Below are 10,926 nucleotides of genomic sequence, written 5' to 3' on the forward strand. Positions count from 1 at the left end.
TTTCAGAAAATCTCAAATTCCGTTTCAGCATGTCAGAAAACGGAAATTCCGTTTCCCCATAGACTTTGTACACACGGAAAACTGACAATTCCGTTTACACATTGAATAGCAAAATCACAACACGCACACTCGCACTGGTCAAAATTAGTATCTGCTACTGTACCAACAACACAATAAAATCCGTTCTAATCGGATCTATGCGGGTGCATAAAATATTTTTACACACCCATTTTGCATGTATACATCCTCACCTTTCATATTATTAGCATTATTTCACGGTAAAATTATATTTCATCGATAATTTGGAAGGTTTTTGGACATCGTTATCATCAGTCAACGGCTTTTGCCAATCCGCCATCTTGGATTTTAAGACCACGATATCGTGCTGTTACATCTTCAAACGTAGAGGGCAGCAACACACGACCGTGTACATGTAGTTGAACGATATGTGTGCATGTGAAGCCCAACCCGGCCGGCCGGGTACGGGTACGGTGCGGGGTACAATCGAGTGTGCTGATGTCGAGTGCAGTCACGATGTGTGAATTGTCATGATAGTAGCGAAGTGAGATCGTGTTTTCTGGGGTTTTTTGGCCATTTAATATTCTCATTTTGTTGTGATTTTGGAGTAATTTCTGTTGCTATTCTGTGTATTTTGAGGGAAAATACGTTTTCCGTGATTTTCCGTTTGAAATGCCACTTTCCGTTTCAAAAGGCCCTTTCCGTGAATTCCGTCCGTTTTCCGCGATCGCGGAAAATCACTGTCCCTAGGCTAGTAACTTTTCCGAATAAGCCAGATTTACTGGTCCGACATGACCAGTAAGATTATATCAAACTGATACATAATAGGTTTTCTTCTCTTTTGTAAATTATAAAAATGGCTCTGGCGTCTGAAAGAATGGCTCTCATGAATTATGTTGTGTGTGTGTGTGTGAACTGTTTGTTTTTCTTTTTTGGGGGGTGTAACAATAAGCAATAAAAGACAGCAAAATAAACTGAAGTCTTTTTTATATTTTTCTTTATTTTTGGGGACCAGTAAATTTTAGGTTTGGTCCAGTAAAACATGGAACAACTGGGTATGTACTGGTCCTACATGATCAGGTCGGACCAGTAGAAAAAAAGGTTTAGTGTGGAGCCCTGCCTATCTAACATTTTCAAGAGAGAGACAGATTCAATTTTACCAATAAATTCTACTGTTACATATCTTCTTTTATACTGAGATCCAACCTTAAAAGAATTCTCTTCATTGCTACATAGGCCTACATGTATGTTTACAGTTTGCTGTATTTTGAACACTCAGTGTGGACATTCATGCACAAAATGGGACAGAGTAGGTTTTTACAAATTGTTAAATAATTATTGTAAGCCAAGTTAGCAAGCTTACAGGTAAGGAAGTGGCCACAGTAAAACTGCATTTAATGATTCTAAAAATTTCAGATCATAAATAAATAAATAATCAAGAATGTGTAAGGATTTGTAAATTTAGTATACTCAAAACATGAAAACTTAAACAAGGTTTTGTCACAATGGACAAGGACCGGACAGAAACCTGTTTCGACTCGTGTCTAAGTACTCTTTCCCGCAAGCAACATCCAAAGGGCCATCCAAACATGTATGCCAGTTTTCATATCTTTTATTCAAATTCATTTATGTTTCTTTCCTGTGAACCAAGCAACAAGGTATTCCTGTCATTAACAAATAAACTTCAATAAGCCAAATTTGCATCTAGATTAATAGTTATTGCTATGTCTGTCAAGTCTGTAACAAGCTCTCAGGTTGTCAGGTTGTTTTAAAAGTGTACTAAATCTGTAGGATATGTTAATAGACAGATCATTTTATAAAATGTAACACATTTGCAGTGAAGCTGCAGAAAGCAATCGGGCAACTTTGATTTGTCCAATGAATGTGACATTATTGAAGCTTAAATCTACAAAGACCGACTATTTGACTTGAAAATAAAGTTTGCATTATTACCATGAAATCCTTTCGAAGACTTGAAATGTTTCTGTTATTGCATGTCCTTTCTCAAATTATTCTCACCAAATTGTTGTAGATTCTACCCTTTTGTTCCACATACATCTGTCTTACGAAAATTTCCTTTAGAGTTGGCCTTCCATTATTTGGCCGTAAATGCCATAAAATGGATTGTAAACTTGTGACTAAAATATGTATGGTAACTTTGCCACTATGACAATTACCATGGTAACAGGGCTCAGCAGCCAATCACAATCAAGGTTTCAGGCTAAATTTTACAATAATGGCAAATTTGCCACAGATTAAGCCTTTATCAAATAGGTCCTTGGGTTGTACAAACATGTCAATAGGTTTGATATTTCCATAATTCCCCTACATGTACCTGTGTTATGGGTAACTGCCTGTTATTTTCCTTCTCACTACCAACCCCAGGGGGTATGCGATTAGCTGGAGGGTCCGGCCTCTCACGGCGACATAACAGGCAATGCTCTCTGTCTAGGTAGGGGTTGTGACTGCGAGGCATCTGGCTCATAGGCTGTAAGGAAAAAAATTGAAAGAAAGGTGGTGGTATTGTTATGACAATTGTTTTCGCATCAAGATTGTTGACCATTTGAATTCTCTGTCATATGCATGTACATGTAGTGCACAATAGAATATTCATGTGATGGTTTTCCTTTGCAAGATAGAAGATTTCCTGTATACACACCAGTTGTGAAGCCCCAAGTCTTTAGAGGCAAAGTCCATCACAGCAAAAAGTAGAGTTGAAAAATAAGAGTAAAATCAAATAAACAGAACACTAGAAATGTCATAAACAGTGGAATTAAAATGAGAAGGTACAAGTATGACAATATGCAATTTTCAGAGGTTTTTCCTTCCTTCTCACAAAAGTGCATATGAAAGAGCTTACGCTGTCACACATTTACATAATCTTGTATCTTATTATTGAAATATCAAATATCATTTTCTTTCATCTTCAGTAATTAATGTAAAATTGGTTTGATTGACTGCATGCTCATAGAACAAACTTATAACTCAATGTGATTTAATGAAGTGAAATACCAGAAATAAGCAGGACGACAATATTTGCAGAATTCAGAGATTATATGATTTCATAAAAAAAAACCTGTAACACTCCACATGAAAGTAAAACGAACACTGTGGTTTTAAGAACCTGTTTAGTGTTGTACATGGACTTACAGTGGTGCTCGAAAATTAGTGAACCTCACCAGAAAATGAACATATTTTAAGTGTTCAAGTTCTGCCATGTTCAGACATTTAATTGTCAAGTCAGGTGATATAATATTGCATTCAATAAAGTTTTTTTCTCTGGGCTGGCCAAACATTGTAGTGTTGTTGTCTACATTCAACACTCAGCATGAAGGAGTGCATTTTGTGGTGGGGTTCAAAAACTTTTGAGCACAACTGTACATACATGTACACAACAAGTGTATGTACATGTACACAACAAGTGTATGTACATGTACACAACATGTGTATGTACATGTACATGTAGTGTACCACAATGCTGAAAATACATGTAGAGATAAGTGGTTCATGAACATAACATGTTCATGTACGAATTTCCTGCACTACATGTACATGTATATGTATGCAGCTGTTCAAAACACAGAGAAAACAAAAACAAAGTCCTCTAATATACATTGTAGCCAGAATTAAAGACTGCTTGTATCGACCAATCATACTTATAATTTAAAAGACCTCCAATTCATAATTAGGAGATTGATGCATTTTGCTTCCTTTTGATAATTGAATTAGCACCACACAACTGTGTCTAAAGGTACCTGTGCAATTGTACGTTCACGTACCTGTACTTACAGGTATGTACATGTAGGCATGCAGTATTTTAATTGACCACAACTGGATGGAACTGAATATATAAAGCGCAGTTAAAAAGGAATACATAACACCAATTCATGTATTAAACATTAACAACCAGTACATTATGTAGATGAGAAAACTAACATCCAAATTTTATGTAAACAAGAATTTAAATGTACAAATGTGTAGATATTAGTTTGGAATATGTAAATGGATATTTTGCTCATTTTAATTTTTGTATTATTAATATTTATCTAACTACCGTAAGTAACGGTGTATTAACCGCACCCGTGTATTAACCGCACCCCCAACTTTGGACTAAAAAAAAAAAAAAAAACCTTCTCACATTTACATGCATATTTGAGGTACGAAGAAACAAAAACTAAGTTAAAGATTTCAAAGTATTCAAAGAGATTACCGGTATGCGGAAATCTGCTGTTCTTGATCAATTCATCTACAAATGTTAGCAAGAAAGAAAGGTCCCGACAATATTGGCCACTTACACACTCGCTCACCTCACAGTCACAGTGTACACACACATAGCACTGCCGTTCTTGTACATGTACATTGCAAACTTCGATACGGTACCACTACCAGTACATCTTATCAAATTGTGAACTGTGTCTTTCACATTTCTTGCATCACAACCTCACAATCACTTTCAGAATTTGTCTAGCATTCGATGGCTTAGCATGAATTTTGGATACGGGATTACAGGAAGGTTCAAGAAACAAAGAAATTGGCATTTTTTCCAGTTGTTTTACGGCTTTGTGCCGTCTCTCTCATACATGGTGCACGGTGTACATGGTATCTTATGAAAAACAAACAGGAAAGAAAAAAATAAGCTGGCGCGAAACGGGACTTTGAGGGGTTAAAATGAATAGCGCCAGCTTAAGTCGCACTAAAACCACAATACAACGCAAGCTAGCTCTCGGCTCTTGCTCAGCTGTGACAAATTATTACCGAGAATGCTTGGCGTCTCTTTGAATTTAGCCAGGGAACTTCGCTGCTTTGAATCGAGAATAAAGTCGAAATTAGTGTCATGAAGGTGGGTGCATTTGTTATGGACACTATTTGATTAAGATCGTAATAATCGCTTCCCATTACCCGCGGCTCATACCCCTCTAAACGACATTGCCCTGGGCGGCTACGCCCGGCCACTCGATGTGTTGTGAACTGGCAGACTTCTTACATGTTTGGGAGGGGTTACGCGGGCGGGCTCAGACCCGTCACCATGGATAAACCGCACCCCCGACCGACTTTTGCTTATATCCTGCCGAGAAAAAGGTGCGGTTAATACACCGTTACTTACGGTAAGCATTACATGTATTTAAAGAGGGTGGATAGTTTTGGTAATTCCTCAAAATCGGCATGTCACCATTCTAATTAATTTGTATATTATATGAATGTGTATGTCCTAAAACAGTCATGATGTGGATGATATGAAATGAAAAGGTGTTTTTCATGATAAATTATGCTCTTACATGTGTGGATTTTACTTTGTCGGGATACCCAGCTTTTTGAAACGTAGCTGCATGCAGACACTCAAAGTGCGCACCACCGCCTCTGCCGTGCGTGTGCTACGCGAGAACGATAATGTAGTCCTCGCTACACAATTGCGTTGTCAATCAGTTTTACCATAGAGCTATTACAGCTCTATGGTTTTACAAAGCTCATAGTCGTAGATACATTGCTGTTTCCAGACTTTCCTTGCATGATTGCATCACATTACAACGAACGGCAGAGCAGACTTTAGATCTAAACAGCCTTGATCGATATTAGGAGTACGTACCTCATTCCTACCTTCCTTGAAGTTTGAACTTGCCCTTGGCTGGGGGCCGCTTGCATATAACAAACCTCGACCGTCCCATCTTCCCAATTAAAAAAATGCAACCACGATATTAGCTGTTGCAAATAAGTATCTGCTCTCTGATTGCTAATATAACACTGGAACAATTTATAAATCAGAATGAATATAACGTACAGCACAGAATTAGAATTGGAAAAACTTCTTTTTTTTGTTCTTCTCCGACTTCCCGCGTATTAGCCTCAGCTCATGTTGTTTCAGATTGACAAAAAGTTTTATTTTACGATTCTAATGATTCAAAAGAAAAGAAAGGAAAATGAAACCAACAGAAAGAACCCTTACATTCAAAGAAAATTCCAAGATTGTGCATCCTGTTTATGTTTTGGAAATGCATTGATTTAATTCTTACTAAAATGATATATAAACAGTCTTTGGGTTAATTGTGTCTGAATTCGTAGACTAGTACAGTGTGCACGTTGGATGTATGTTCTGTGTATGCAGTAGGACTGGCCGGGAATTTCATTCACTTGTGCGTGGGTGTACGGTATGAGTGTGTGTGTTTGTGTTGAATAGTGCGTGTGGAGACGTTACGTAATAAGGTCAACAGATACATTGCATGCAATGATCTTGTATACCGGGCCTCCTATAAAGGTCATGAAGAGTTCAGTTCACTGGTCATGTACATGGAGAGATCCTGCGTGTCCCGAGATAATTTGATTCAATCGAAACCATGGGCCTAGTATACAGCTCAGCATGCCGAGTTTCAGAAAACTGGCTATCCTATGGAATAAGTAATTTATTGGATAAAGTTCTGTAAATAATGTTATTCAGTTTGATCGTATATCTTTCCATAATATGGCCATTTCACATGGTAATAACCACTATCTCACTAACTAAATAGGCCTACCAAAAGAACAATAAAAATAATAATGTGGGTTGGGTGTAACGTCGATATAGGGCCTCGATATCATTTTATATATTTCCCCATAATTTTATTTTTTTCCTGAATATGTGGAATAACCGCTGAGGATTATATCTATGGTTCAGTCAAGTTGGTCCTTATTTTCAAATCTCTAATTGAAATATAATTCAAACAAGCCAGGGGGGCGGTGGGGGCGGTCGCCCCCCCCCCAAAAAAAAAAAACGTCCCCAAAAAGAAAAAAAGAGAAAAAAGAGAGGAGAAAAGGAAAAGGGAAGGGAGGAAAGGGAAGAAAGGTATAGCTTTGAGTTTTTTTTTTCTTTTTATTCTTTTTTTTTTCTCAAAAGAGAAACTCCTTCACTCTTGCTCTAGATTTATATATGAATTTTGCTTAAATTATTAAAAATCACAATATTGAAGATCTCCATTGTTCCCCCCACCCTTTCTCTAACCCTGTTTTTCCACCTCAGCTATATATGTGTTTCTTGCCGGGTAAAGTTCAAATGTATACATTAGGGCATGGTTAGGCCGAAGTATATGAAGTTATCTTTTTTTTTTATTGATCGCGCAACTTCTGGTCGGGTCGGCTCCGGTTGGGTGAAATCTTTATATCAATTTCTGCCGTCACCTCCATAAAGTCAACTTCTCCCGCTTTTCAGCTCATTACTAAACAACCATAATTTTTGGGGCAAACAGGTTCCTAATTTAAAAAGAGGAAGGTATAAAATTCGTATCTTATTAAATAAAAAAGTACAATATTTTTTATCAAATTCTATTAAACTTCATGTCATTTCCCTGCACATTCATCTCCTGTCCTGTTTTGCGCCCTCAGTTTGAAATTTTGAATGACACCAAAGTTTCTTTATAATTCAAAATGAAGCGCTTCAGGATAAGTCAAAGAAATTAGGTATCCTTTTTATATAATTTCAATAAATCACAGAAGTTTCAACTTTTTGCGCACTATTTTCCTTGTAATGAAGTTCAATAATCTTAGAAAATTAATTGAATTAGAGCCGATCGGGTATTGGAGATATCTGCATTTGATGAAACGTCTGCCCTTTGAAATTTCAGAGTTTCGTTGTTCTGCGCGGGGAGGAATATCTTCCTCCCGGCATATACACTTCTTCTCCTCTGTTTTGCGAGTTAAAGATATGCACTGTCGCTAAATTGTTTGTAATCAAATCTGATCTTTCCAAGGGAAGTATCCAATATGTGTTTGAGAATACCGTTTTCTCGGGACCCTTTTCATGGCAAAAAATTGATAAAACGCTTTAGTTTCCGCGCTTCGCACGGGGTTATTATCATTTTAATTTCCTCCATTGTATTCCTTTTTTGTGCGTTCACAATCTTTTTTGAAAACAATGTTCAAAATCACAATATAGTCAACTGAATTGGAGCTGATATATAGGTACTAAAGACAAGAGAGACGGCTCCTTTTCATTTTAATTTATGAAACACCAAAAGCTTCGCAAGGGAGGGGGAAACTCCCCCTCCCTGCACCCACCCCCTAGGGAGCGCGCTTCGCGCGCTCTGTAAGTGTTGGCACGCTTCGCGTGCATTTACCGCCCCCTCCAAAATGAAATCCTGGCTACGCGGTTGGTAGTGATCGAGGGACATCATCAACTCTCATTTGCATAATACTGAGTTGTGCATATAACTATTTTGTGAAAAATATAGGCTATGTGAAATTTGGAAATGCCATACTGATTTACTTATTTTTACATCCAATTTTGATGAATTTTTCAAAATTATGCTTGTTGGATTTTTTTCTATTGATTCAAATCAACTTTTTTTTTTCTGGGGTGGACTTGACCTTTAATTAAACATTGAACTGTGGGAGAGATGCAAAAAAAATGGCAGGGACAATGATTTACAAGCCAAGCACTGATCGATTTTCAAGTCATTATCAGAAAAAGGAGGTGAAAGAACGGGAAGGGGAAAAAATGCAATGAAAGAAAGAAATTATATAGAGAAAGAAAGAACGTAGGGGAGGGGGGTTGGGTGGGGATCGAGCTGCATGGGAACGAGTCGTTGGGAATTTGTCTAGTCTGACAAACTTTATTATTGCAATTCTTTGTTTCTAACTTGACAACCAAACGATACACGTCCCTCATGAATAACCGGATATATATTGTCACTCGGACTGTTATGAGTGAGAGAAAAGCAAAAAAACCCAAAACAAACATGTTGCGATATCGGCCTAAATTAATTGCATCATAATTCATAGTGCATTGAAGTAATATTATTTCTTCACACACACTTTCTTGTGAAAATGCCTATTTGTTCAACTGCATGGCCTATCCCTTCCCCAATAGGCCTACCCCCCCCAACCTCACCAATCGCATAAGGGTGGACAAAATAATACTGCACGACCAAGTATTTGGCCTTCGGCTGTATAAAACGTGTAATTTTTGTTTGTCAACGAAACAAAGTACGAATCTCTTGTAATGAAAAGATCTCTGACTTCATAATTTTATAAAGTCAAAACTTATTCCCAAAATATTTTATGAATGTGAGAAAGACCAGCGGTCGAGAATACAGCATATACGCCAGTTTTCCCATAATTTTTCTTTCCACATGTAAATTGGCGGATCAGGGCTGGGGGCCGCGACCAAGGTATATTTTGAAAATTGCTCATAGACATACATTTTTATTTATTTACTTTAATAATTGTATGCATTTATTCATTCATTCATGCATGGTCATTTATCATATATTCTGTTTCATTTCCCCAGTGTAAGAGAGTCTTGCACAATAGAGCTAAATGTACGAAAATTGCCATTATAAAATATGGGCCCGTCTGTTTTGCTGTTTCCACCAATTTTTATTTCAAAATCCAAAATGATACATTTTCTTTTGTTCCACGTTCCAATAAATAAAAAATCTTACTTGACATCTAACACGAAACGAGTGACCATTTTTGAACTTTCTTCACAACGTAAAATTTTATAAGAATCTTTTTACTATAATTGGCGACCTTGCCTGACACAGTCCAATTCGATATTGCCATAAACTATATAAATCGCTCTTGTACCATGATTGGTATACCCTGGCCAAATGGCACTGGATGCATGATCAGTTTCAAGTTTCCAATTTGCACCTTTCTAATGAGTCTGAGCAGAAACACAAGTAAAGAACTGTATATAGCTCCTTTATAGAGGCATATTTACAAATGATATGTTGGGTACAGGGGCGGATCCAGCTTCGCTGATATGGGGGGGGGGGATTTTTCAGTCACATTTTCCACAATCGGCCGCTCGAAGTTGATTTATGTATGTTTATTTGAAGGGGTAGTCCATTAGCTGTATTCCTATAAATCAACATAAGTATTTAATAATCTCATAAGCCTTATATAAATAGTTCGAGCGCGAAGCGCGAGCTAATTTTGTATTTGAAATTTTAACATTCTGGGCAATGTTTGTGAGCCTGAACGAATCGTGTATATATGCAACTAAATAATTACTGCGAAGCGTGAACAGAAATTTTAAATATACGTTTTGATCTGATCGAAAAGGAACCATGCACCTGTCAAGGACGTCTTGCAGTTAGCCATGAATGCGTTGCATATTTCAACAATCAAATAGAAGTACATTTTTACCTAAAGAAGGGAAATTCTAAGCTTTTTTGTAAACGTAAACAGGATATGTATATCACTGAACTATTGATGCGAGGGCGAAGCGCGAGCGTAAAAAAAAGAGATTTAGACTAAAACGGGACACATCATTCATGTTTTGTAAATAATGAAAAGGATGAGTAATTTGGGATCTTTCTAGATTAATAACATGAATAATGCGAGCGCGGATCCAGGGCGAAGTTCCCGGGTCCCTCTAGGAGTGGGGAAAATAAAAAAAGGGAAAAGAGAGGAGAAAAAAGGAGGAAAAGAGGAGGAAGACAAATGAAAAAAATAAGGTGAGAAGAAGACTTGGAAAATACAAAAAAAATAAGAATCTTTCATATCACTATATGAATTTTTCGCTCGCACTTGCATGTTTGATATCGAGATACAAATAATCCTCAATGGGCTGATATGGAGCTTAAAATATCACGTTGCTTGATTTACAAATTGATTTTTTTAATGTGCAGCCGTAGTCCGTTTATGGTCTGATCGAGTATCAATGCAGCTCGCGCTACGCGCTCGCATTATTTGTCAAGTACCCAATCTCTAGTCTTCGTATTTACAATAAATTCTCAAAATATTCTTATTCAGGTCTGATTGTCAAAACATATCAGCTCTGATTGTCAAAACCTATCAGCTAGCGCTGCGCGCTCACATTTCGATTGGTTAGTTATTTATCTCTATAACAAACTATTTAAAATCCCTTTTCATGACAATTTATTTTAAAAAAATCGGTTCGTGATTTGCGCTCGCATTAATTGTTAAAGATATTTC

General features: G+C 37.1%; 1 protein-coding gene across 1 annotated transcript in view; it reads right to left on the reverse strand.

The window, feature by feature from the left end:
* The window catches only part of LOC129272423 (protein FAM193A-like), a 28,782-nt gene extending 26,278 nt beyond the window's left edge, over positions 1-2,504 (reverse strand). Inside the window, exon 1 of the mRNA XM_064107975.1 lies at positions 2,354-2,504. Within this exon, the coding sequence (XP_063964045.1) occupies positions 2,354-2,503 (150 nt within the window). The 5' untranslated portion in view covers position 2,504. The remainder of the gene's footprint in view (positions 1-2,353) is intronic.
* Positions 2,505-10,926: the final 8,422 nt, after the last annotated feature.

This window comes from Lytechinus pictus, chromosome 12 (genome assembly GCF_037042905.1).
Source record: "Lytechinus pictus isolate F3 Inbred chromosome 12, Lp3.0, whole genome shotgun sequence".
Taxonomy (NCBI): domain Eukaryota; kingdom Metazoa; phylum Echinodermata; class Echinoidea; order Temnopleuroida; family Toxopneustidae; genus Lytechinus; species Lytechinus pictus.